At 41.4% G+C, this 27,618-nt stretch overlaps 2 protein-coding genes across 6 annotated transcripts; one reads left to right on the top strand and one right to left on the bottom strand.

Moving 5' to 3' along the window:
- Positions 1–212: 212 nt before the first annotated feature.
- On the top strand, positions 213–12,279 carry LOC117427869 (cationic amino acid transporter 4-like). The gene is made up of 5 exons (XM_034046219.3): positions 213–411; positions 4,144–5,218; positions 6,241–6,920; positions 9,791–9,899; positions 10,867–12,279. Exons 2-5 carry the CDS (start codon positions 4,237–4,239, stop codon positions 11,061–11,063), a joined length of 1,968 nt encoding a protein of 655 aa, XP_033902110.3. The 5' UTR covers positions 213–411; positions 4,144–4,236; the 3' UTR covers positions 11,064–12,279.
- A 2,967-nt stretch (positions 12,280–15,246) lies between these two features.
- LOC117427840 (coiled-coil domain-containing protein 157-like) lies at positions 15,247–27,616 on the bottom strand. 5 transcript variants are annotated; one of them, XM_058994741.1, is made up of 13 exons: positions 27,487–27,598; positions 26,958–27,138; positions 26,346–26,635; positions 25,806–25,980; positions 24,835–25,468; positions 24,334–24,411; positions 23,670–23,860; positions 23,398–23,553; positions 22,867–23,035; positions 20,687–20,826; positions 19,546–19,628; positions 18,796–19,010; positions 15,247–16,288 (listed from the first exon to the last, which is right to left on the bottom strand). In XM_058994741.1, exons 3-12 carry the CDS (start codon positions 26,591–26,593, stop codon positions 18,818–18,820), a joined length of 2,067 nt encoding a protein of 688 aa, XP_058850724.1. In that variant the 5' UTR covers positions 26,594–26,635; positions 26,958–27,138; positions 27,487–27,598; the 3' UTR covers positions 15,247–16,288; positions 18,796–18,817. The 5 variants fall into 5 exon arrangements, with proteins under 5 accessions (XP_058850724.1, XP_058850722.1, XP_058850723.1 ...); XM_058994739.1 differs by having other exon boundaries at positions 15,247–19,010; XM_058994740.1 differs by having other exon boundaries at positions 15,247–19,010; positions 26,958–27,133; positions 27,487–27,597.
- Positions 27,617–27,618: the final 2 nt, after the last annotated feature.

Genomic DNA, 27,618 nt, shown 5'->3' with positions numbered 1-27,618 from the left:
TTACCATGTTTTCACTGTGGTTTACTACACTTTTACTATGGAAAACTTTCATAAAGGGTCCGATAAATCAGCATGAGGGATGGTCTGCACTTTTGATGATCATTGACGCCGCTCTGTTGTGTTGCCTTAGGACCATGCGGTAAAAAACAGACAAAAAACAAAACAAAACAAAAAAACTCGAAATTCCGCCTTTGAAAGTCGAGGGTGTGTACATCTACCTGTCGCAGCCATGAACTATCCATATAGGAATTCTTTCATCACCTCCTCAAACTGAACAGTGCGCATGTTCCTTTAGAGCTATCCTTGACTCACTCCACCTTCTGTTCAGCCGAGAAGCCAGGATTGCATTTTGCAGTCGTGACAATCAAATACTGAGAACACTAAACGTCACCCAACCTGGAGAAAAATGAGGTAACATGGTTGTTTATTTTCCATTGATTCCAGGATGTTTATGCGCTTGTTCATGGTGAAATAATATCTCTGACGGAGGAACAAATGTTGTTTTCTTATGTACAATGCAGTTAAAGAAGCGAAGCTAGTCTGTTTTTATTTATATAGCATAGACGACATGATACGCATATGTTATACTTGGTACCGAAGCTTGTGTGTTATTTTTTTCTCCTTCCTATGATAATTATTATGACGTATTTCAGTTTTTTTTTTTTTGGTGTGATTTTAATAATTAATGATGCTATTGTTTTTTTCTTTTTGTGTTTTCTTTATTAAACGAAATAATAAAATGGTGCTTATTTGCGTTAACGTTCAGTCTAGGGCAGTGCGCTAAAACATTGCATAACAGTATTACTAATACTGTAGTATTTTATAGGGCTTTTTTAGGTTGTGATGCACTCGCCTTCTGTTCAGAATGTCACAGTACTTGAACGAGCAGCATGCCGGCTGGATCGAACATGAAGGTTTAAATCCTTAGGATCAAAGTGATTGTGAAGAAAATAGTTTATCATAATTAGAGTTTACACTGGTATCGGACTTACCTCACACATATGGAAAAGACGTGTCAGATAAGCGGCCACTATAACGTCGAGGCTAATTACAGCTATGTACAACATGATTAGTTAAATGCTTGTAATTCTACTGTATGGAAACCAATAAAGTTAAGCAGACATTTAATCCGACATTCATAGACAAAATACAGGAAATAAAATACGTTTTTTGATAGGGGTTTTGCTACATGAAACTAAGAGTACGTTTTGAGACAAACGGTGTTATTGTTATGTAAAAAGGCAGCTTTATCAGTTATTTGGGAGAAGGCATATCTGCCCACCTGACAAGATATCCCGGTTTGTCTACCCAATTGGCAGTACAATCAATAAACCCGACGCCAGTGATATAAATACCTGCCATAAATAGCACATACTTTTGTACAGGTGCTTTGCACCAGCTGCACAGAGATGTTGTGCAAAATCAATCCCCAAGTTGCATCTCCCTGGGGCAGGTCAGTTTCAATCTTGAGCAAAACTATAATGGAATATTACATTGAAAAGACTTTAAAGCAGTGGTTATCACACCTCTAACAATTTGCAAGTAGTACTGGTAACCATAAGTTTTTTTCAGAAGCCCATTACTGTCTTCTATTGAGCACATGTGTGGGCAGGAGAGCTGTTTATTTTAAAAGAGCAATTGGTTTTCCACACTTGTTAATTGTTGGAAGTGTGATTAGGGTGCAAGATTGGTCTATGAAACCAGATGTTTATCTTTTAGAAGATCATTTTTTGCACAAGAGCAAAAACAGTTTTTTTTTTTTTAAAGTCATGCTGTCTTGGAAAAGACTATACCTGAAAATAACAACTGCTTCAGAAGCAGTTTATACTGACTAATGAACATTTATTTTAAAATGCACCTTGTAAAGTTTAAGCCATTTGTATACTCTTTAAATCCTCAATGGCTGAAGACCTGACAAAAATGTGTTGACAAAAGAACAAAAGAATCGGTTCAATTAAGTAAAGCTTTAGGGTGTTTCCAGTTGTGCTGAAAGTGTGCACTGTATGTACCTGTTACTACTGAAGGGCATTGTTGTAGCACTTACCTGGGGGTGGGGCAGGTCCTTTTCATGTTCACTGCAAACCTGGAACAGCCTAGAGAATATCTGTCCCCACAGCAGGTGTTTTATAGTGAAGGCAAACGCTTTCTCCCTGTGCTCTCACTGAATATTCAAGCTGCAGCGTCTTGCAATCTACTTCTTTGTTAGTCATCCTGGATGACGGGGATATTACATCAGTTCCATTTCTGTGCACTGCTCTTCAGCAGACTTTGTTGGCTATCCAGTTTGTGTACCCTAAAGGTAGCACATGCTCCCTGTGTTTTTCAAACTCTACAAAGAAGAAGAAGTAGCTAACTACTTATTACTAAGCAGCTGAATGTAACCTGTTATAGTTTGTAAGGGTCTTCTAGGGCAAACCCTAATTTGTCCAGCTAGCTCAATAACAGTCACTCACAAATATACAGGATACTGTGTCCTCGAGTTAAAACGGTTTCTATGCAGGACCCAGGGGTGCAAACATCCAAACAGATTCAGAATTAATTCATGCCATCCTGGTACCTGCTGGCTTCCTTTGCTGTAGGTCATGGTCTGTTTGCAGATGGTATACTAGTGAACAATTATTTCATGTGATCTATACTGCCCTAGATCACAGGACATAATAAAGTAACAGACTGCACACACAGTTTTGTTGTATTTATAAAACAGCATAAATGTAAACAAAAAAAAAATGTGCTTAATGAAGCTGTGACCTGTGCTTATTTGCTGTCTGACGATATCAATAAAGCTGACTGGGGAGCCACACAAAACATCAGAGAACAAAAATCTTCAGCACAAGAAAAGAGGGGCTGTTGATAATGTATCTGTCTGTGTTGCCCTACATATCTTTTCATAATATATAATGAGCTTACCCAGTTCATTTCAGTGCAGTACAGATGTTCTGTTTGTATACAGTACCTAGTGCTTAGAGCTCAGAGGGTCCTCTGCAGAACGCTTTAACTCCTGAGTTATTTAAAGGCGTGCTAGCTGTTATGAACACACTGGCTCTCCCCTTCTTTGTGCACAGATTCCAAGAAGCAGCAGTTTATTATTATTCGTATTCTATGATTTTCACACAAAAGTTCCATCTAAACTCTCACATACAGAATGAAGATCAGCACCATCTGCTTCGCCAGTAACCTGGTGAAATTAGCAGGCTACCTTTCTTACATGTACATCTTCTAAGCTTATTCTTTTATTTGTAATAGTAAGTGGGGTAGAAATTAGCTGTATGACTGATGAATGTGAACTGGTGTGTTATACAAACCACAATGATATTATCAGGAGGTTGAATACTTTGCAGCCCATCCTCTAGTCTAATGCAGTGGCTATTGACCGTCCAGATGGCTCGGCTCCAAACTGTGGGAGGCAGGGAGGGCATTCAGGTACCACGCTCCCTGTTTAAGGAATTCTCTGCCGAAACATATCGGGGACTTGGCATCAGCGCCAATTTTAAATCAAGACTGATGACCTATTTGTTTGACAAGGCATTTTATTTATTTATTTTTTATTTATTATATGTACAGCGCTTTGAGGTGTTTCCCCAATTGTGTTGTCCCCAATTTATTCTGTCTGGGAAATTTCAATGTGGTGATAATGAGTGGAAGCGGGTTTGACTGTAAATGGATATCATTCGTGTGACCGCTGGGGACAGGGTGCTCATTCATATCTCTTGCACGTATTTAAATGTTTTGAATTAAGACGCAACGTTTAGAAGAACATTTTTCGTTTTCCTGATATCTGGTGTCACATTTACATGTACAGTAAAACTGAATGAGCTGGTACTTTATCAGATGCGCTGCGCCCAGGTATCCTGTCACAGTATCAGCAATGACATTGGCACATGCAAAGAGCTGGGGATAGACCACGAAACAGAACTAGAGTCCATTAGTATTGTTTTACAGTCCGCATATATTATGTTTGTAATAATTCAAAGTGGTTTTTAGTTAAATTATTATTTTTTTTTTAAATTCGTAAGTCTGTGTTAAGGGTGTTTGACCTGATTTCTGGATTTGCTCTTCAGCTGTGGTTTCCTGCCATAGACATACAGTATGTAACACAGTAAGAGCCACAGTAAGAGCTCATGCCTCAGTGTCTTTTTTCCACAGCTGCGTTCAATTGACCTGACCATGAAGTGGCTGGAGTGATCTGAGTGTGGTGCGGTTTCCCACGGCGATCGGACCTCATCTGAAACCAGAACCATGGTGAGCCGACTCAGGAGCTGCGCCCCGGTCATCCGCTTCTGCCAGAAGCTGAACCGGGTCAAGACCTTAGAGGATGACATGATGGAGACCTCGCTGAAGAGGTGCCTCACCACGGTGGACCTGACCCTGCTAGGCATCGGGGGCATGGTGGGCTCCGGCTTGTATGTACTGACGGGAACTGTGGCAAAAGAAACAGCGGGGCCGGCTGTGGTCATATCCTTCCTGATCGCCGGGCTGGCCTCCCTGCTTTCAGCCTTCTGCTACGCTGAGTTTGGAGCCCGGGTGCCAAAGACCGGCTCGGCCTACATGTTCACCTACATCTCCGTTGGGGAAATTTGGGCCTTCTTGATTGGCTGGAATGTTATTCTGCAGTGTATGATTGGAGGAGCGGCAGTGGCCCGGGCCTGGAGCGGTTATCTAGACTCAATTTGTAATCACACCATTAAAAATTTCACAGAGACCCACATTGTGAGCTGGCACGTGCCCTTTATAGCCCATTACCCCGATCTCCTGGCAGCAGGGATCCTTTTAGTAGTTACGGTCTTTGTCTCCTTTGGAGTCCGGGTCTCTTCCTGGCTCAACCACGTGTTCTCAGCCGTCAGCATGGTTGTCATCCTTTTCATCCTCATTTTTGGGTTCGTTTTGGCCAAACCAGTCAACTGGAGCATGCAGGAAGGGGGCTTTGCTCCCTATGGCATGTCTGGGATCCTGGCTGGCACTGCCACCTGTTTCTATGCCTTCGTTGGCTTTGACGTGATCGCGGCATCCAGCGAGGAGACCAAGGACCCTCAGAAGGCTATCCCCATAGCAACCGCTGTCTCCCTCGGCATTGCAACCGGGGCCTACATCCTGGTCTCTACGGTGCTCACTCTAATGGTGCCCTGGCACACCCTGGACCCTGAGTCTGCTCTGTCTGATGCCTTCTACCGCCGGGGTTACAGCTGGGCAGGCTTCATAGTGGCCATCGGCTCCATCTGTGGTAGGTATTACACTGCAAGCCATCTCCAGCTGTCATATTTACCCTGGGATATAGTGGAGGCATCTAGTTATACTTATGCAATTGGGATAGCATTCATTATAATATTACCAGAAGTTATTGAGATTCTCAGAATCTGCGGATATCACACACAGTGGACGTAGGTCTGTGACACTGATAGCTCTTATTCTTTATTTCCAGTCATGGTGGGGTATACTGCAGGCTTTCTATGTATCCGGTAGTACATTCTCCAGGGGACTGTAAAGCCACAGTTTGATCTGATAGAGGAGTTAGCATCTGTATTTAAGGCTGGAGTTCAAGGTTTAGTATGGATATTCCTGGAACATTTGACTGGAAGAAGCACATGTAGGTTACTAAAGGGCTAGTGCTTTATATACTAGTATTTGGTGGTGGTGGGGGGGCTATAGGCCCTGGCACGCAAAGTCTTCAATGGAACTGAAGCTTCACACGTCAATGTATGAAATCCCACCAAGGTATAGAAACACAGACAAAGGACACTAAGCCTAAACACTGCCAAAATGGTCTGGCTCACAGTCAAAACTGAATTTAATTGTATGTCAGGATTATATCACAATACAAGGTTGTTAAGGGATCAAGGTGGTAGTGCAGTAAAGGGTTCATTTTAATGTCTAATGCGGGGGGCACCTGATGTACAGGGTTTGTTTGTTACAGTTTACTGGACTTTCCAGTTGGAAGGTGAGATTCGTGTACTAGCTATTAAGGGTGTGCCGAATCTCATATTTTCCAAGTAATTATCTTTAAGATATTTGAAGTTAGGTATTAAATAAATGGAATAAAACTTGTTGAGTATTCAACAGAAAACAATGCAGCCCCTTGGTTTCCCTTGTTTACATAATTATTGAGTATCAATAACAGTCTGTCTATTATTTATTAGATAGCCTGTTGTGATCGGTTGTTAAATAACACGCTAAAGAGTTGTGTCAAGTCGCCAGACTTCTTGGCTGGTTTCTGTTTTTTAATTGTCTTCTTCCTCCCTTTTTCAGCAATGAACACAGTTCTCCTGAGTAGCCTCTTCTCGCTGCCCCGCATTGTCTACGCCATGGCTGAAGACGGCTTGTTCTTCCAGGTCTTTGCCCGGGTCCACCCGGTAACCAAGGTTCCGGTGATCGCCATCGTGGTATTCGGGATCCTTATGGCCATCCTGGCTCTCATCTTTGACCTGGAGGCTTTGGTCCAGTTCCTCTCCATCGGCACCCTGCTGGCCTACACCTTCGTGGCTGCCAGTGTCATCGTCTTGAGGTTCCAGCCCAACAAACCCAACTCTTCCCCCTCTGCCACCCAACCCCCTGCACCCCAACCCAGCTCCCCAGCCCAGGACAGCGGGGAACTGAAGGAGTACGAGTCCTTCTCTGAAAAACTCCAGCTGGTGGAGATGCAGAAGAAAGCCAAGGAGCGGAGGGAGCCAGGCCAGCTCAGGACTGTCTTTGACCCCTACCTGAAGTTCCTCAATGCCTTTGAGCCTGGGGAGGTAGTGACCATCTCTGTTGTGTCCATGGTGGTCTGTGCTATTTGCATGTGTATCATCCTGGTGTTTGGGACAAACCAGCTGCAGCTGCCCCTCTGGAGTGTTTGTCTGCTGGCTGTCCTGTGTGGAACCGTGTATCTCCTCAGTCTCTTCTTCATTTGGGTCCACGAGCAGCAGCATATCATCAAGACCTTTCAGGTAGGAGACTCTCTTGCTACAGCTATGGCCAACAGTTTTGCATCACCTAGAATTTGTACTGTTGGGCAGTACCAAAATAAACAATTCCCTTTTCAGATGGAGAAGTAAAGGCCCAACAAACACAGACTTTTTGCCATCTACAAAAACTATGAACAGTTTGAAAAATAAACATGTATATGTGGATTAAAATGAACACTGAATGATATAGAAGCCCTAATTCTATTGAATCTTAGCGCTGTAGTTAACAAGGACCCAAGGTTCAGACAGCACCCCAACACACCTACTGATCAAGCACTACCTGTGAATAGTGTCTCACTGCCTTGGTCATGAGCTGATGACAGCTCCTCAGTTTAGCGAGTTTGAGGCATGCACAATCCACACCATACGGTCATTCCTCACTCACTCACATTGAGGGGTTGTTGAAGGCAGTCGACTGCAAAGCAAAATCATAAATTACAATGCAATCAATGTATAGTGCTGCCCAAAATAATTGGCACCTTCTGTGAATGTCCATGTTACTCCTCACAGTAGAAGGCAATAAATGTTGTTTTTGATTAAGTGATTTTACACTGGAGTGAAAACATCAAGGTACTTGGGCCCATCTCCAAATCTGAATCTAATAGAGCATTAGAGGATGTTAACAAGAAGACTGTTCAAGTATTGGGCAGTTGAAACGTATCTATTGAGGAGAGGGACAGCATAGACACCCCAGACTTGAGCAAAATGCTTGTACATTTTTACAAGTCATGCAGGAGCTGTGATAAATACCACATTTAAAAAAAGATGGGTCTCAGTACTTGGTCTGATAATTAAAAATATGTATTATCGGGGTTCAAACAGCACACCTGGTAAAGGCATGACTGTGTGGCGTTCCAGGTGAGTTATACAGTCAGGAGAGTGCAGGTTCACATCCTGGCTGTGTGAAGTTGCCCTTCTTTACCAGGGATTTCACAGCGAACACTGCATTGGCTTTGGTACACCTGCATTAGGGAAGAAGATTTGTCAATCACCTCACCGTGTTACTGTGGCCCCTACTGGCCAATTGCCCAGCTGGCCTTTGTCCTCAAGGGTGTGGTAGCTGATGGACATCTCTTGAGCTCCTAGGTGTAAATGTATTCTCATTGAAAGTATATAAACTAGTAATGGCACACTCATGCCAGTAAATGATTGATTATCAGAATACAAAGGGTTGTCAATACTTGTGTGCTCTGCTGCGTATTAAAAATAATTATTAGGTAAAAGTTTGTGAGCTTAAATCTAACCTGGATTTAGTTTTCTTTTTTGGTTCTGATGAGAAATGTCTCCCCATGCCTCATGTAGAGGCATCAGTATGTACATACTTTGCTTCTACATTGTTTGCTAGAATGTGATGACCGCTCCTCCAATTCCGATGGAACGTTCCTCAGTTCTTGAGGGTATTATACTCTCGGTCTTACCCCTCTCACACTCTTTAATAAGAGGCAACGGATCTCTCAATCAGGCCTGGGTACTGTTATAAACTCATTTACTTAAGCCTGTCATGTGAGCTCACAAGCTTATGCAAGTGCATTCACACCTTCTTCTAACTCCCCAAGGTCCATTTAAGTGGCTGAAGATACTCCTTCGTGGAAGGAAACCAGATCTGTGTAGCGCCATTGCTGGCTCTGGTAGATGCAGTTTCAAAATTACAGATATATGTAAATTAAAAGTAGGGTCTAAATACCACCACTACTTTAAATCTTTTTAATATAACCCTTCAAGAGTCATAGTTTTACAGGCAGAAAAAACATAATATATACTTGTGGCAAAGCGCCCCGCCCCTGTGTGCATTTGTGTTATGTGTTGTATGTTGCGTGTGTAAATGTTGGTGTATAGATTGGTACACGGGATATAAACGGGTCTGTGTTTCACGTGTATTTAAAGTGTAGATTTGTATTTAGGCACGAGGAGAGCACAAATCACTTCACGTGCTGGTTAAATGTAATATGTGAGCACGGGGTTGCACAGAATTAATTCACGTGCTGGGATTCAAGTGAATAATTAATTAGTAATTGAATCCCAGCACAACAGTATAAATAGGCACATTTTTAGTCAGTCAGGGTTAGGTGTTCGGTGAGTGGAGAACGGGATTGGAGCGGAGGTAAATGTTAATGAAAAGAGTAAGAATTAGTAGTTGTTTTCACTCACCGTGTTTGTCTGTTTGTCTGTCCGTGCACCGTTTGTTTAGTGGTAGTCCGTTTTGTTTATATGTTTCTTTTGGCTACAAGTGCCGTGTCCAGTGTTTTTGTCTGTTCCAACCTTTTATTTTCTGTTCTGTTTATTAAATGCTGAACGCGATCACGCGTTCAGCCTCACCAAAACCCCATCTCTCTGTCGTTTGTGTTCCTGTTTCTGGTCTGACGCCACCCACTCCGGCCGTCTTTGTGACAATACTATATACATAATATATACTATGTGATGTTCATGGGTCCTTTATTAATTATTTAAACAGTATTTATATCCTTCTTCTTTAAGATCAATTGAGAACTTTATCTTGTTTTAGCTTATTTTATTGAATCAAAATGGTATATCCATTCAGTCATGCTGAAACCACATTTTCAGAGTTTAATAATAAATAAAGTAGTTTTCAGCATGCAGGTGTTATTAGAGAAGTAATTTAACAGAGGCTTGACAATTTTGAACTGCAGACCCTGGCCCTGATACTGAATAGAGGGGTGGGCTTAATATGTCACTTTGTTGCCTTAATTGCAAGATGCTCTTTTTACTGAAGTAGCCTTAAGTGAGATTGTTCTGCATTTAGTGTGCATTTATTAAAACATGAAACTTTGAGCCCCCCACCCCCCTAATAGTTGTTCCCTTGTTAACTGTTTACCTGCTCTACCCTCTCTTAGGTGCCACTGGTGCCTCTAATTCCAGGGCTGAGCATCTTGATGAATGTATTCCTCATGCTGAAGCTGAGCGCAATGACTTGGATCCGCTTCTCAGTCTGGCTTCTAGTAGGTAAGAGAATATGACTGGTTAGAATCAAAAGGGTGTTAAATGGTAACTGTCAGTCAATGTATCACAGTGAATCCTGTGCTTGTGTTGGCCAGCACCATTGCAGAAACCACACATCTGATTTATCACCCAGTAGTAATTGGTAGTAATTGACTATTAGGTAATACCAGGATATATGAGGGGACTGAGTGGGGTTAATGGGCCGTTTCCCAGCCACTGTCCTTTCCTGGAAAATGGAGAAAATGATTTGATTGGATACAATGTATATATTCAGGGATGCCATGGTTTTGATAATTCATTTTTGTGTTTGTCCTTTAGGTTAAATATTGGTTCTTTAAGCCTTTGTGGGGGGCTGATGTTTGGTGTATGTACACATGATAGGCAAATAGGCACTCCAAGGTAAAACATATTGGGTCGCTTTTAATACTGAAAAAACTAAGGATGTTGTCCTCTGGCTTGACTCATTGCAGAGAGTGAATCACTACTTCCTGTAAGCTTTACATCCCGCATGAAGGGTGATGCTAACATTACTGTCTGTAGGCAAAGAAGTAGAAAATAAACATAAAGCCAGCAGCAGAACAGTATCATTCTGTCATTCAGAAACTAATAACAATGACACCCCCATTTTCTTCCTTATTTGCAATTACACTTTTTGTAAAGATTAATGTGAATATTGTGGTGCTTCTAAATACATTTTGAATTGTGAATTAGATCATTAATTACCAGGATCCACTAGGGGCAGAGTGTTGCATGGGGACAGGTTATTGGTTACAGCTAAAGTTAAAGAGAATATATATTTGAGAGCTTTACAAAGTTTTTCAACAAGGATACATTAGTTAAGATAACAACTGTGCTATTTCAGATCTCTACTATGTTAATTGCTAATGGCGGGGTAAATGTATTTGAAAGCTTAGTTGCCACACCTTGTATAATACTGTTCTGTAACTCTGTTGAAATGTCTTTCTTGCAGGTCTCCTGGTGTATTTTGGCTACGGTATCTGGCACAGCAAGGAGAACCTGCGTGAGCCCAAGCCCCACAGCGTCGCTGCCCACTATGTGGTCCTGCCCAGCGGCAGCCTGGTAGAGACTGTCCAGACCGTGCAGCCGGACCCCCAGGAGGGCACGGGGCTGGGGAAGGGGTCCAAAGAGGAAAAAGCAACGAGATGATTGGGCTCCAGCACAGGCCTCCTTTCAAATCCTTCCCATTCTGCCTCTTACGTGCTGGGTTTGATTTTTTCTTTCCCATAAGGGTCACAACACTGAAACCAAGGTTAGCTGAAAGCACCAAAGGAAAGGACGTGTTGTAATCATGTTTAAATAGTGACATTGGTCTCCATGCAGTGCAATTCAGAAAACACTAGGTCTGTCTTTTGTGTTTAGCATTCAGCTAATATACACCGCTATACAACCCTAGACACCTATCAACTGTATGTGGTAGTTTCCTGTTTCAAATGTAAATGATTTATTTCCTTCCCTTTTTTCTGAGGTTTGCAGTCATAGTGATGGTGTGTTGCTCCACTTTCCTTCTTTTTACCCTTGCGCTTTCACTGAGCACATTCACCTGCCTGCTCATTGTGGTTGACTTCTTCATTAGTACTGTGGATATTCATTCACCTTTGAGCAGGTGGAGAGTGGACACACAACAGGTCACAGAATCAATAGATGTTTTGGGGAACGAGAAGGACCGGATTAGCACTAGTCTTGGACTATCTTACCCAAGGTAACATTAGTGCTCACCCAGGCACTCTGGGTTTCTCTGTAAAGCTCCTTGCCTAAATTTGATGGGGGGGGGATGGGGGGGACAGGGGGACAGCTATTTCACACAGTGACCTATATTTAGCACAGCACCTTTACTTCTGATTAGCTGAGCTTTTGAAGTGGATTGTACTGCTGACACCTGTAATGTGTTGATCGCATTTATTATTAATCTCTCTTCTTTATCCATTAAAGAATATGTTATACATATAAACATGACAATGAGTGTTTAGTGCTATAAGACAATAGCATTTCATGTTCAAAAATCTTTCTTTTCATATGTTTTTAAAATAGTTTGTATGCTTTTTTTAATTAGCATATGTAGACCTGTATAGTTTAGCTTATACATGAGCTCATCATGAGCTTTCTATTACTGGTGTTCCTATTTTTTGTCCATAAATACAATCCCAATTATCAATGACAAGTACAAGGCTTGGGAGCTTCTCGATTAACAGCAGCAGGTTGATTACCAAACTCCCTGGCCAAGACACAAAGTCAAATGAGCCCCTTTTGGAATTAAGCTGCAATGTTTTACTGCAAACGTCCCCAGCTTATACCTGTACCTACCTCCCTACACTTCAATAACATGTAACCATTGTAACAGATCACAACTTTATGGAACAGAATATACAAGCCAAGGACTTTATTAATGTTTCCTTCTCTCTTAATTACGACAATGCAATCTTTCCAGCATACAACTATCATAGTTTTTGTTATATGTTCGTGTTTAAAAGCTGCTTTATTGAAAGCAGTGCCATAAGTAAACTTTCCAGGCAGATGTATAGTATAGCAGACCCTGATATTGATGTGATACAGCCAAACGTCTTTGTATCAGAACTCAAGGATATCCGCTTGTATTGTATGGCCACCTATATGATATTTACACTAACTTCATTTAAAATATCTTTCTGGCACCTGTATATAAGTGTTCAATAATGCACATATTTTTTGCAATTTGCATTCAGTATTTTATAAGCTCTAAGCAAATTGACTTTTAGGAACTGGAAAGAAAAATCAATAATAACAATAACAATAATAATAATAGTAATAGTAATAATAATATTATTTATTTCTTAGCAGACGCCCTTATCCAGGGCGACTTACAGTCATAAACAAATACATTTCAAGAATCACAGTGCAAGTACTAATACAATTAAGAGCAAGATAAATACAATGATGAATACAATGACTTTGGTTCAAGCAAGTACAAGTGTGACAAAATACAATTCAATAATAAGTGTCAGTGATAGTTACATCAGGATATAATTAAATACAAATAATAATGCAGAATGTAATACAGTTCATTATGCAATGCAGTTTCAGGTGAATTAATTCATTTCATTATTTTTGTTCTGATCAAATTGGGAGGTGGTCTATTCCCCAAAGGGGTCTAACTTGATACCATCAAAATCAATGGACCTGAGTCGAATTGAACCTAGGCCTCCAGAGGTGAAGAGTATGGAGAGGTTGTGAGTTGGCTACGATCACTCCTCCCAACCCTGGAGCTCCACAGAAAGCAGCAGAGGCCAGCAGGTGTCACTGTGAGCAGGGCTACTGGCACCCCTGCTCCCCTGACACACACTCCTGTATTCCTGGAACCCACAGCTGACAGGTAAGTCTTCCACGTGTTGGACGGGGGCCAGGAATCCTTGTATAATATCCATCACAACATGGCTGTAAATATGAATGAGCCTGCGATTCGTTTTTAATGTGCACCGTGGTACTAGAAGAGCGTAACCAAGGGAAGTCATTGTGCAGAATAAAGCACAATTAGGGCTTGAGTGCTTTTAATTGTATTGTTCACCCAGCCTTATTTAAATACTGCCACCTCTTTAGAACTCTAGAATATTGAATACACCTCCAACAAATATTGTGACACGGAGTGCATGGTAGTGTATATAGTGCTGCTCATAAGTACAAAAATTACAAGGTACGGTAGCTTAAGGCTGAATATACTACTTACTAAAAACTGAACAAGTTTATAGCTTTCATTGTTTGGTTTAATCTATAGCTCTGATATATAGTACTGTGCTACAGGGCATAGCTGTAATTGGTGTTTTCACTAAGCTAGTAACATTTTATTGTCTTGACATATAACTTGTGTATTCCATGTTTAAATACATTTTAAAAAATAGTGTTTCAATACTGAGATGGAAGCTTTAAAGTCTGTGGTCCAGAGCCCAGTTCTGAGTCCAATCGAGCATTGCTGGATTGAGGTGAAGAGGTTGGTGAAATTAAGTCATCAAGTACCGTATTGAGTGGTTGAATGTGATCTGTTATAAAGAGTGACTTGCACACAAAGCTTGTCATGCTTTGGCAAGTCATCTTGCAGCTGTGATCAATCCAGAGGAGGCCATACCACATCTTAAAGTAGTTGTAGTTAACAAAATCATTTCACAAATCTTACCAGGAATGCACTTTCATTCACTCTAGAGGTCTCAGGTGTGTAGTTTTGAAAGAAACACATTATTGCAGACATGTATTTTCATTTTAAAACATGGTATCTGCTACTGCGCTAGGTTAAAGAAAGTTCTCAGTCTGCTTGCTTTGCCTTCTAGGAAGTCTGTTACTGCTTCTCTTTCTAGGTCATTTCGCCCCAGCAGTGTCTTCGGGGTCAAAGCATCTTACTGGCTGCAAAGCGTGTCCGTCATTAGGGAAGCAACTGGTTGGTTACTTTTCAATGATCTGTTGGTGAAATTCCTATGCATTTTTTAGCCACATTCATCTATAGGTTAGCCTTCTGTGCGTTATATTTGATCAAAGCCATACCTTTACATTTACAGTCTAATTAGTTTATATTTTAGATGATTACATGAGGCATTGTTTTAAATTGTCCCAGAGAATGCACTGATGAACACAAGTGCAATCTATAAGGCAGAGGTTTTGTGTCGACATCAATAAAGGCATTAGCAGTATAATAGCAGTATAACCTCATGTTGATTCCAGAGGGGTTTTAATTGCCATCAGGCTCAGTACTAGCTTTGTAACAATGCTAAATGTTTACGAGGAGGGGAAAGTGACACTGCTGAGAAGCACATTGCCGTAATCAAATAAAGACAAGATCACAGTGTTTAGTGCTGTAATTAAAGCTTCTGAAAAGCAGCTCTAAGGACACATAGAGCCTCTGTTTTAGTAAATAGAGTGCAGTACTCTCAAGTAATGTATGCGTAATTGGGTCTCAAAGGTAGGTTTGTGATGTTTAAAATACAGTTTTTATTTGTTTTAATTTAAAATAACATTTATGAATTTCCATTAACTGCCAGTTGAGGAACAGAAAATGTACTATTTCCTTGTTATTCTATTATGACAAACTTTGGTTCTATCATATGTTTTAATGATCTTTTGAACAAAAAAAAGAAGTGCTTGAGCCAAGGAGAACTGTTTTATACAGTCTAAGCAATCTGTGGTATTAAGAAAAGGGCTTTCGTTTGATGAAATAACTTGGCAACAATCGTTTGTAAATGGAAAATCTCAATTCAAAATCACAGTAACATCAGGGACAGAAATTACAGTTGCACACCCCTGGTGGTCATTTTTCAAACCAGCTCACTTCAGCAATTAAGCTTTCAAGAATCTTCTCAGAAGCCAGACCCAGTAATTGAAAACATTTATTTATTTATATTAACAAGCATAGTAATAGTCAGTAAGCATGGTAAATCATAAAGCAGGAACACGAGCACACACATATTCTTACAGGCTAGAAGATAAATACAGTGACAATGCAAATGGTGTAAGGTCTCCCTTTAACCAGTGTTATTTCCACAGCAAGCTGTAAACATTTATGCAGCGCTTTGCAAATAAAGGCCTGTAGGCGGCTGGCAAATGTAAACAAGAAGGATTGAAAATCATTTCCTCCTCGATGAGAAACCTGGTCTGCTCATTCTGCCTGTTGCCATGGAAACTCCAAGGCCCTTTGAAACCCCTGCCTGTGTTAGTCATGTCACTGAAATTCAATCAGTTATTATACACAGCAGAGTGCTTTATAAAATACAGGATGCTTTCAGTCTGCAAGGTTGCTGCAGCTGCGAGCAACAAGTTTCTCCTGAACCAACACACTAACATTGTCAGAAATGTAAAAAACACAGTCTAAGCTCAAATGAATGATGCGTAATGTTGTTGAAGATGTTACACAATTTCTAGTTATACTGTCTGTTGAATCGTAGCTTGCCCTGTTGACAACGCAAAACTAAACCCCCATGCCTGCTATTGAGTCCTATTGACAGGTGAAACCCAGCCGTCAGTCTTGGAATATCGATCTCCTGAGTAGTAATGGAGATGATGTTATCACTATTAGCCCGAAAAACAAACCCTCCTTGTCAAGGCATTGACTCACCATCTCTTCTATTTATAATCATCTAGAATGGTTTTTACAGGTGCTTTTGAGCATAAAGAATACATTCTATTAATACATAGCTATCAGAAAGAAAATGTCATTGGGACACCAAGGTCTGTGTCTTAAGCTATAGACACAGAACTTGTCTTATAAGCCAATCCATGCACTTATGGTATTGAAGATGTTAGTTCTAGTGCAATCACAGCCTGTCCAATGCTTGAGATACGCTTCTCTCTTTCCAGATAAGTGGGACTTCTCAGGTACTTACACTTGCAGCTTTAATTCAATTTAATTCACAGCAGCTCTGAAAACAGAATACAATAGCCATCACACAATCAGCCTGGGCCTTTATACTACATGTGGGAGCTCCAAAGCACATTTATTGTTCATATTTCAATGGCTAGCTTGGAGCATTGACGTCACATTCAGAGCTCCCCGCAGCAATGTTTAATACATAAAACTAAAATATTTGCTAAATCAAATTTATCATAATGAGTAAATGATTAACGGTATAAACAGAAAAGTGTTTTTTTTTAGGGTAACTCGGGACTGTGGTCCCTCTGTGTTTATGTCCCAATTCATTGATTGTTTTTGCAATAGCCACTTAAACTCTTTCTGTTTCTTGGTAATGTTGTATGCTAATTGTAGATATTTTCAGCATACAGCATTAAGAACCAGTTATATCAAGTAATCATTAAATTATCAAGAGACAGGCATTTGTTCAATTCTGTTTGTAAGCAATTACAGACCACATAGAAACCATTTCGTGATAAAAATTGGACAACGCCAAGCAGATTTTCAGTGGGTTAGTTGTGATCTGGATTTTGTTGCACATACAGACTTTATTACGCTAATGCTGAACTAGGTTTCTAAAATAAAAAAGGCATGGAAATGTAATACTGAACCCTGGACTGTGGCATGTTGCAGGTACTCAGTGATTTTAATGAGGAAGGATCGCTCTCTCTTTGTGACTCACCATTCCCTTTTAACTTGAGACCACTGAAGATCTCCCTCAATCAGGACCTGTGGTCCACTAAGGCCATTTTATCAGGGAATTCATTATAATTACTGCTCGATCGAACCTGACAAAAATCTCACCTTCTGACCATCTGCACTCTACGTTTAATTCGATTGAGGCTATTTTCCTCAATTGAGGATTCCTGGATTCAATTGATATCCTATTCCTACTCCCTAAATGAAGAGCGATCATGTGAGAAGCATGCGATTCACTTCATCCACAATATCCAAACAGTGATGACCACGCATTACACAGGATGTCTGAATAGGGTATGAGTGTACCCACACAACAGCAACGGATAAGATAGCCACAAATAGACACTAAAAAGGGCACCTAAATTTAAAATCTTAGTTACAAACTAACTAGAATCAAATTGTAATAATGTACTTTTGAAAACCCTAATATGTCGTCCCTCAATATACCCAGCATAGCCTAAATTTGTATTACTTAGAAATTCAATGTTCACCATCTGCTGAATTGAAATACTGTGCCTGTCTCCTCAACCAGTAAACCTCCCCTACACAGAATGCGCTGACGCTTGCAGCAAGTGGGGGATTGATTACATCTCTCTATACTGCTAATGCCTTTATTGATATATTGGGGCGATTGAGAAAACTGAAAACTAATGTCAGCAGACCTGGCCTGTAATGCAGAGTCCTCTGAAAAATTGAAAAGGCTAACCTACTGGGAGGGACCAATCAAATAGCTGTTTGCAAGCCTGCCTGAAACTGCGTTACAGCTGCAATGAACGCACCCAGGCATAGACTGGCTAGCAATGCCACACCCTTTTAAAAATAGGGTAAAGCTGTAAGTTCCATTTATCACAACATGATTGCTTAAGAATTGACCCATTTTTTATTTTTTATTCATATTGAATTAATATGACGGAAACATCAATACGATTCTTATTTGGTTGACCAACCTGGTAACAATGTTGTAGCTCACTGAATTCATGCTTGGTTTTGGAGTATAAATAGAACATATTAACACTACTTAATTAATGCATGGTCAACATGCCTTGACTACGATTTCCATTCACTTATTTCACAATCATGTTTTCAAAATGAATGTGCACTATATAGGTAGTGTGAATATTTTATCCAGTGTAAATGTTTTCAGAACATCCATTTCCTACTAAAGTGGTCACAGTCTGCAGTATCAGCAGTTCCCATATAGTGTACAACAGCACTTCAAAATCTCAAACGTGGTAAAGAGCAATAGCTATAATCTGCAAGGTAAGTACTAGAAGCATGCAGCTTTAAACAAAGATGCCGACTATTATAGTTCACTGATCATTTTAAAATGCAGTCCAAATAGTTGCTGAGACACCATAGGTGTCTTAGAATTCATGCATAATGCTACTGTACCATCAGGTTTGCCAATGTTATCCTTAGTGTGACACCTAGTGAGAATACTGGGAACTGCAGACCACTGAAAATACCGAAAGGAATCGCTATGAGCCAGGGGTGGCAAATTCCAGTCCTTGAGGGCTGCAGGGTCTTCTGGTTTTCATTCCAACTTAAGCTTGCAATTAACTTAATTGATTTAATTATTTGTTCAATTGGACCTATTTAATATTTTTTCAAGGCCTTTTACAGTTATTTCAAAATTGTACTTGATTCAAGGTACACTACCTATAAAACATTTTGAGGCCTGGAAAGAGGTGTTCAGTTCATCAAATAATTAGCCCATTTAAGTAACTGAGAGCGTGGGTGGAATGAAAGCCAGAAGACACTGCAGTCCTCCAGGAAAGCAGTTTGACACTCCTGCCACTGTGTAAATCCATCTGTTACTTTGGTTTCAGGTGGTGGTGTGCTATTTCCTCCTGCCCTGAAGTGCAGCTCCCTTGAGTAGTGAATGTGCAGGGAAAGACACTGTAGGGGCCAGTCTGTATCCCCCTGCTGCTGCAGGAGTCCTATTCTCCCAGCGTTCAGCTAGGGGTCCTGCAGAGGCACTCATCTTTACAGTGCCTTCATTTTCCCAACTGATGATGGATGAGCTGGAGTCTCTATGGACACAAAGTCAATGACTACATTAGAAGATTCAATGGCAGGTTCAGCTCCAATGGGCAATTTTCACAATGTCCTTGAAGTGAAAATAAAACTGCCACAAAACAATGGAAAAGCAACCAAGAACGATTAATTAAAGGGCACTAAATTCCACGTCTTACAAGTTTGTAAAAGTGCGCATGAGTGAACAACTATGATATATTGGGGCGATTGAGAAAACTGAATTGTACCAGTTAGGCACATTATTAGTCTTTAAATTAACCTTCAGAATTCATTGTTACTAGTTCACAAAAAAAGGCTACTAACTGAATGAGTAAAAATCTAAACCCATTTGCTGAATATTATCTATATAATTGTCGTGTGGGTATTGGAAAAGTACCTTCCCTACTACAAACATGACATGAATTGTATATCTTCTAAAAAGAACTAGAAACCCCAAATGAGGAACAACAACTTATAAGGTTACATTATATGAGAATATTGCACAGAAACAATGGTCACAAAAATAAACAACAGTTCAAAACCTATCCTTACTTTGCGCTGCGCTCTGTATTCTCCAGACTGTCTTGCTTCTGGCTGGCACTTGAATGTGACCAGAGTTGTTTCTTGGGAATTAGCTGCAGGATCACAAAAAGCAAGGAAGATCAGCTACAGTATGTTAAAATGTAACACTCTGAATTCCCAAAGCTCCAGCTATACAGAAAACTATTAAAGACTGGCTATATAAACTGAACCAGAAATGAGTTGAAATTCTGGCCAGTTCATTCCAGCTAACTATTATATGGTTAGGAGGTACTAAATCGTTTTGAATCAAATCGCTAATCAAAAGTTTGATTCATTTAATGAGTTACATTTTATTTTAGTTCACAGTAATTACAATCCAATTTCCCTCCGACTGCTATTAAATGAACCAGCCCCTAGCTGAGGCTTGCACATTCACAGTCAGACTACAGTACATTGTTACCTACCAACTGGATGTCAGAAAGGAATGAAATCAGCACAACAGGAATTATTACACCTTTTGATTGAAGGCAGTTTCAACTGAATCCTAATGTTGTTATGGTTGTTTCATTTGAAGAAAATCTCATTTTTTTCTATTATGTTTCCAATCATTCTGAGTTGCTCTTTCTCTGTCACTATGTTTTAAAGTACTTTCACCTCACTTCAGAAGCTGCTCTTCCATTCTAGCTGGCTGCTATAGATATATGTAACATAGCTAGATCAGTCAAAAAGTCTTTATAGAAGTAAGAGCCACTGCCGGCTAGTGATCTGCCCCTCGGATCAGGTTTCCTTTTGTTTTTCTGGCAATACACTGCTGTGTACGACATGGTGCTGACACATACTAATATAAAGACAGTTTGATCTAGTCTACATTACACATGTCTACACATGAAGAGCAGTGCCTGAACTCACAGACCTTAGCATAGAAAAATCAGTATTTGAGTAATTGCAGAATGGTAAGGGAACAATATAAAACTAAGAAACTGTAATCAGAAGATACTTTCTCTTTAATATTAAATTTTTAATAAGCGTTCTTAATTTTGTGTCATTCGCCTTGCAAAAAGCAGGTTGGCACATCATTTGCTCATAGAACGGGACTCTCTATCCAGCACAGAAAGCATGAGGGCCAACATGTTCAACTGCTCACAAGAAGCTACCATAACTGCTAACTCACCTGGTACTCCCTGTGCGGAGTACTCTCTCTCAGCTTGCTCAGGCTGTTTCGAAGCCTGGAGTTATCCTCCTCCAGAACACTAATGCGGAGAGAGTTAGCCTGCAGCTGCTTCTGCATGTCTGTAACGACATCGCCTGTACCTGCCAATGCAATACGAAAGTGAAGCAATAGTTACAGTCAGTTACTGCTAATACAAATATACTTGGCCCACTGTAGCACATACAGTGCCCTGCGAAAGTATTCGGCCCCCTTGAACTTTGCGACCTTTTGCCACATTTCAGGCTTCAAACATAAAGATATGAAACTGTAATTTTTTGTGAAGAATCAACAACAAGTGGGACACAATCATGAAGTGGAACAAAATTTATTGGATATTTCAAACTTTTTTAACAAATAAAAAACTGAAAAATTGGGCGTGCAAAATTATTCAGCCCCCTTAAGTTAATACTTTGTAGCGCCACCTTTTGCTGCGATTACAGCTGTAAGTCGCTTGGGGTATGTCTCTATCAGTTTTGCACATCGAGAGACTGAAATTTTTGCCCATTCCTCCTTGCAAAACAGCTCGAGCTCAGTGAGGTTGGATGGAGAGCATTTGTGAACAGCAGTTTTCAGTTCTTTCCACAGATTCTCGATTGGATTCAGGTCTGGACTTTGACTTGGCCATTCTAACACCTGGATATGTTTATTTGTGAACCATTCCATTGTAGATTTTGCTTTATGTTTTGGATCATTGTCTTGTTGGAAGACAAATCTCCGTCCCAGTCTCAGGTCTTTTGCAGACTCCATCAGGTTTTCTTCCAGAATGGTCCTGTATTTGGCTCCATCCATCTTCCCATCAATTTTAACCATCTTCCCTGTCCCTGCTGAAGAAAAGCAGGCCCAAACCATGATGCTGCCACCACCATGTTTGACAGTGGGGATGGTGTGTTCAGGGTGATGAGCTGTGTTGCTTTTACGCCAAACATAACGTTTTGCATTGTTGCCAAAAAGTTCGATTTTGGTTTCATCTGACCAGAGCACCTTCTTCCACATGTTTGGTGTGTCTCCCAGGTGGCTTGTGGCAAACTGTAAACGACACTTTTTATGGATATCTTTAAGAAATGGCTTTCTTCTTGCCACTCTTCCATAAAGGCCAGATTTGTGCAGTATACGACTGATTGTTGTCCTATGGACAGTCTCCCACCTCAGCTGTAGATCTCTGCAGTTCATCCAGAGTGATCATGGGCCTCTTGGCTGCATCTCTGATCAGTATTCTCCTTGTATGAGCTGAAAGTTTAGAGGGACGGCCAGGTCTTGGTAGATTTGCAGTGGTCTGATACTCCTTCCATTTCAATATTATCGCTTGCACAGTGCTCCTTGGGATGTGTAAAGCTTGGGAAATCTTTTTGTATCCAAATCCGGCTTTAAACTTCTCCACAACAGTATCTCGGACCTGCCTGGTGTGTTCCTTGTTCTTCATGATGCTCTCTGCGCTTTAAACGGACCTCTGAGACTATCACAGTGCAGGTGCATTTATACGGAGACTTGATTACACACAGGTGGATTCTATTTATCATCATTAGTCATTTAGGTCAACATTGGATCATTCAGAGATCCTCACTGAACTTCTGGAGAGAGTTTGCTGCACTGAAAGTAAAGGGGCTGAATAATTTTGCACGCCCAATTTTTCAGTTTTTTATTTGTTAAAAAAGTTTGAAATATCCAATAAATTTCGTTCCACTTCATGATTGTGTCCCACTTGTTGTTGATTCTTCACAAAAAATTACAGTTTCATATCTTTATGTTTGAAGCCTGAAATGTGGCAAAAGGTCGCAAAGTTCAAGGGGGCCGAATACTTTCGCAAGGCACTGTAACTACAGATTTAAAGTAAGCAAAGTAAGCTAAAAGTTAAATAGATCCTACTTACAAACAAAGCTGTCTCTTCCTAGTTTTATAATACTGATGTTGTTTTTCCAAACTGTGCACTTGTGTTGAAAGTTTCACAGTTTATGAGCTAGGCTTACTATAGCAATTCTTTGGGTGAACAGACTGTACTGCAGACAGTGATCACTTTTCCCTCACATTCAAACACCTTGCTGACTTGTCACGGCAAATGAGTGTTGGCTGTCCCTAGTGGTCCTGCCCCTCACTGCCTGTATCTAGCCCTGCCAGGCAGTAGTGTTTAAGGATGTTTGTCTTACTTTCGAGCGGACACTGGGATGTATCGCAGAGGTCTGGGAAGGACACCAGCAGCTTCTCCCTTTCCTTCTGCTCCTGGACCTGTCCTTCCAGCTGGGAGATGCTCCTCTGCAGCTCACTCACAGACTGCTCCAGCCTCTGCTTCTCCTGCTGCAGCTCTTCTGTCAAGACCTGGGACAGAGCGAAACAGCTTAACAGCTCTGTCCTAGGCAGTTACATCATGGCTCTCATTAGCATAACCTTGCAAACCTTATCATAATTCTGTACAATGTTCAATTTGTCAGACTTTACTAACATCTGCAGTTCGTTTAACCTGTCACTACCACATTGTAAATTGACTCCCTGTGCAACAAGTATTAGGATCCCACCTGAAACATGAATGCACAGGGAGTGTCCAGCTGTTGATACTTTGCTATCAGTCTATAGGTTGCTGTTTTTGTCATGTGCGAGGTGTGCTGCTGCTTGACATTAACTGTGGAGTAGAGTGAATGACCATGTATGCGTGAAAGTGCCGGGTGCCCCACTGTACTGACCTGTTGCTGTGCGAGCTGGCTCTGCAGCACCGCCCTCTCTTCACTAAGCTGGCTGAGGTGCTCCTCCTGGTCCCCCAGGCTGCTCTTGAGCTCCTCACACTCCTGATCCAGAGCATCCACTCGCTGCAGCAGGGCCCTCTGCTTGAGCTGCAGGGACTGAGCAAGAGGGGAGACACAGGATTGCAATCACTAAACACTGGAGCAGTGCGGCACTCCCTAAAATTATCAGTGTGATACTGGCAAAGGCTACTTTGTCTGATAAGCAAGGTTACCTCCTGCTGCCTGCACATGCTGTGGAACTTGGCCTTCTCTTTGTCCAGCTCTGTGATGGTGCTGGAGAGCTGTGTGGAGCTGCTGTCTAGCTGAGTGCGGAGCCCTCGGACTCTCTCTTCCAGGGCCAGCACTACACCCTTATCCACCAGCTGAGTCCTCATCTCCTCCAGCAGCGCCTCTCGCTTCCGCTCTGAGCAAAACGCAGAGAGGTTTGGTGCATGTGACGTCACAGTTACAAGTAAGAACACATGGTTCGAACATCTGAACTGCCTGCTCCAGTTTTTACTGGTTAATGAACAAAATAGGAAACTTGCTTTTAGTATGGAATTATAGTGCATCCTACAGTTTGCAGATCAATAGGATTTATGGATATCCAAATAGATTGTGGCTGAATTTAACATGGTTTCATGTTCTACAATTTAAAAGGATGTCTTGTTCAACTTCTACTTATTGTATGCAAGTACAACTAAAATATCACTTGAAGGGTGTAAATACAACAGAGTTACTGTATTTCCAGTGAAATGAGGTCATGACATCCAATGGGTGCAGCTGTAGTGGGATTTTTGCATGAGTCTTGGCCAACCAGACCGACGGGTTTGTTCAATTCATTTTATAAATGCACACAATCTAAGTATGTATTTTTACATCAAACATGTCTCTTACCAAGATCATCGATGCTGGCCTGCTGCGATGTTAGCTCTTCCTTCAGTCTGGAGTTTCTCTCCTCCAGAGACAAGGTACCTGAAACCAAAAGTCAAGTTAATAATACAAAGCGAGACATTTGACCTGATAACAAGAGAAAAGGTTTTTTTTTAGTTGGTTGACACATGAAAAAAAAGATTGCCATGCTTAAATGAAATTGCTTCTAAAGGAGGCTGTGTGGTCCAGTGGTTAAAGAAAAGGGCTTGTAACCAGGAGGTCCCCGGTTCAAATCCCACCTCAACCACTGACTCATTGTGTGACCCCGAGGAAGTCACTTAACCTCCTTGTGCTCCGTCTTTCAGGTGAGATGTAGTTGTAAGTGACTCTGCAGCTGTTGCATAGTTCACACACCCTAGTCTCTGTAAGTCGCCTTGGATAAAGGCGTCTGCTAAATAAACAAATAATAATAATAATTGAAGGAAAGACAAAAGATCCCTAATCTGTCCCCCTGGTCCCTCTTACCTTTCCTCAGCTCCTCTCGTTCCCCCTCCAGTTTTTTCACAGCCCATTCATTCTTCATGCTCATCTCCTCCATCCTGCTCTGAAACTCCTGAATCCTTATCTGGTGCTCCCCCTTTTCCTTGTGCAGGATCCCCTTGAAGCTCTCCACGCTTTGCTTCAGCTCAACCTGCTTCTTCTCCGAGGCTGCCAGGTTCTCCTTCAAAGGACTGACCAAGTTAAGGAGGTCGCCGAAGTGTTTATTGATGCGTGCCAAGTCCTTGCTCTGCTCGGATGCCCAGTACGCCATATCTGTAGAGGAGAGCGGCTTCTCTCCCAGTGTCCCCTGCACTGCCTCCCTGAAGCGACACAGGGAGGAGGGCAGATTCTGGCTCTGGCAGATGTTGATGATGGTATTGCTGACCTCCTTCAGGCTGGCCTGTGAGTGGGCACAGGCATCGCAGGGCACCAGTGATGACTCCAGAGTCTGGCAGCCAACAGTGCGAGAGTCTCTAGCGCAGGAATCTGGTACCAGTGTGCTGGTCTGATCCTTAGCTCTGATTAAAGAGGCGGTAGAGCTATTTGCCTTGTCCCTCAAAGACTCCTGCTCGGCAGCCTTCATTTGAAGTTTAGATGCCTCTTTATCTGCAGATTTTCTCTGGACATAAAAGATTATGTTATTTTATTATATGTCACTGATTTTTTGTTTATAACAGCTTTGAGGTGTAATAACCAAGGCTATAACCCATCTTTTACCTCTTATTACAATTCAACATTCTGACATTGTCACATTTTGCTCAAGCCTCACACTAGTACGGATGGGTTCCTAATACCTGTTACACAGGAAGTGAATTTACAGTGTGGGTGCAGGGTAAACTGGCCAAAGTTAAAGTGAAAATAAAGCCTGGAAAACTAAACAGCAAGGATTATGTGAGAAGGTTAGGACCTCAGTGAAAAATGTAGACCATATTGACAAGTACTGTATCTACCCCCACCTCTCTGAGCGTGTGCTGGTACAAGTTTCCCACTTTGAGAAGGCTGTTCCAGTACCTCTTCACTACCAGTTCTATGGACATGGAGGGCCCAATAACCCTGGACTGGGAGGATCCTTTCGCTTCTGCTAGCAGGATTTCAGTGTAGCGTGTAAAAGACTGCAGCAGCAACAGGAGCCTGCAGGGAACCAAAACAACCCCAATCCATTCAGAACACAGGAACAATACTACAAGCAGTGACACAATAATAACCAAGGGACAGAAGTAACAAAAAAGATTCAGAAAATCTGTCACCTGATAACACTGACAGTAATGCTGTGCCATCAAAGATAGCTGACATTTTCTGGTAAGTTATTTTGTTAATGCTTCTTAGTAGGTAGTCTATCAGGAGAGTTTAACGGGATCCAGCAGTCAAAGTGGATGGTCTCTAAAGGAAAGGGTTTGGGCACATTAGGGTGGTGATACCTGCACTGTGGAGAGAGGACTTTGATTCCTGACAGCATCTTCAATCCAGCAAGACCACATCACATCTGACTATTTTACCTGTCCACGACCAGCTCTAACAACGCAATATGGGAATGCTGGCTGAACTCCTCATCACCCTCCACGAAGTCGTAGTGCTCCAGCAGCGTCACCAGGTCCAGATCACAGGACACCTTGTCAGGAAACTTCCAGGAGGGGAACCGAGCCGGGCCCACTCTGGACATCACGTCCAGGATGGTGCCCTGGAGGTCAGTCACATCCTTCCGCAGGCTGTCCACACAGTCCTGTCTGCCCAGCAGGTGGGTCATCTCTCAAAATCCAGCTTTGCCTTGCTTCTCTGTAGACCAATGCTGATTCATATAACAGAGATGAACATTAACCAGGCATCATTCAGGCCTAAACTATTTCATGATTATGTCATGTACAGGCTAAATAAATTGTTTCTCCATGACAGCTGTGTTGGAAACTCCCAACAGGCAATCTATAGAGAGGTGAGAGATTTCTGTATTAACACTCCTGAAGCAATTTCAGTTTAAATCCAGTCTATCAGGAATATGACTGCTCACATTCATGGTTGAAGTACTAATGCTAATACACACATTTTATCTTGAATTTAATCCTATGCTATAAGACTGGCTCAAAGTATTGGCTATGAAACACACTAATATGTACCTTTTTAGAAAATCAGCTGATTAATTTGAAGAGCGATGTTCAGGTTTACAACCCATGCTCTGCCTCTGGTTTCTTTGTTGTTATCTTTGATGAGTGACATGTAGTCATGTGACCCACGAGAGACACAGTGATTGGAAGGGAGTTCCAAAGGCTGCTGGGTGAACTTCTTCAATGATCTGCACTTTTTGCATTAGTTAAAAAAATAAAAATAAAAATAATATATTAAACCTTGTCAATAATTCTGGGTGATGTATCGGCACAATATCTTTTTGGAGCCGCATCGCCATTAGAAAAGTATAATAATTACTAATTGGTGAATAAATAGCGAAATAAAAATCAAAGCTACTTGGACCTTACTATACCGAGGGAAAGTTGAAAGTGAATTTCGTAATGCTGGGATTACAGAATCGCTATTGTTGCACTCACTGACACCCGTGTCCTCTCGTAAAGCTAATTCAACTGTAACTGACTGCGTGTTACAATTCCTAATCGATGTTTTTACTTGGTATTCATGTTTGCAATTTCTTACCCCTCAACTCTTCACAGATGACTTTCTTTCCTCGTTTACACGTTGGTTTCTATGGGAACCACGTACAGAAGTCGTCGCCACGCATACACCGAACGGTCCCTTTTCGATAACGTCACCTACGCGCCACTTTGG

The sequence above is a fragment of the Acipenser ruthenus genome, chromosome 21 (assembly GCF_902713425.1).
Source record: "Acipenser ruthenus chromosome 21, fAciRut3.2 maternal haplotype, whole genome shotgun sequence".
NCBI lineage: Eukaryota > Metazoa > Chordata > Actinopteri > Acipenseriformes > Acipenseridae > Acipenser > Acipenser ruthenus.
This window is presented reverse-complemented; position numbering and strand designations above follow the sequence as displayed.

Bases quoted from the DNA above. Each gene is read 5' to 3' on its own strand.
- LOC117427869 (XM_034046219.3), top strand. From the start codon at position 4,237: ATGGTGAGCCGACTCAGGAGCTGCGCCCCGGTCATCCGCTTCTGCCAG. The intron at 5,219-6,240 runs GTAGGTATTACA...TCCCTTTTTCAG, and splicing joins GGCCATCGGCTCCATCTGTG to CAATGAACACAGTTCTCCTG. The intron at 6,921-9,790 runs GTAGGAGACTCT...ACCCTCTCTTAG, and splicing joins ATATCATCAAGACCTTTCAG to GTGCCACTGGTGCCTCTAAT.
- LOC117427840 (XM_058994739.1), bottom strand. From the start codon at position 26,593: ATGACCCACCTGCTGGGCAGACAGGACTGTGTGGACAGCCTGCGGAAG. The intron at 23,861-24,333 runs GTAAGAGACATG...CGTTTTGCTCAG, and splicing joins GGCCAGCATCGATGATCTTG to AGCGGAAGCGAGAGGCGCTG. The intron at 23,554-23,669 runs GTAACCTTGCTT...CCTCTTGCTCAG, and splicing joins GCATGTGCAGGCAGCAGGAG to TCCCTGCAGCTCAAGCAGAG.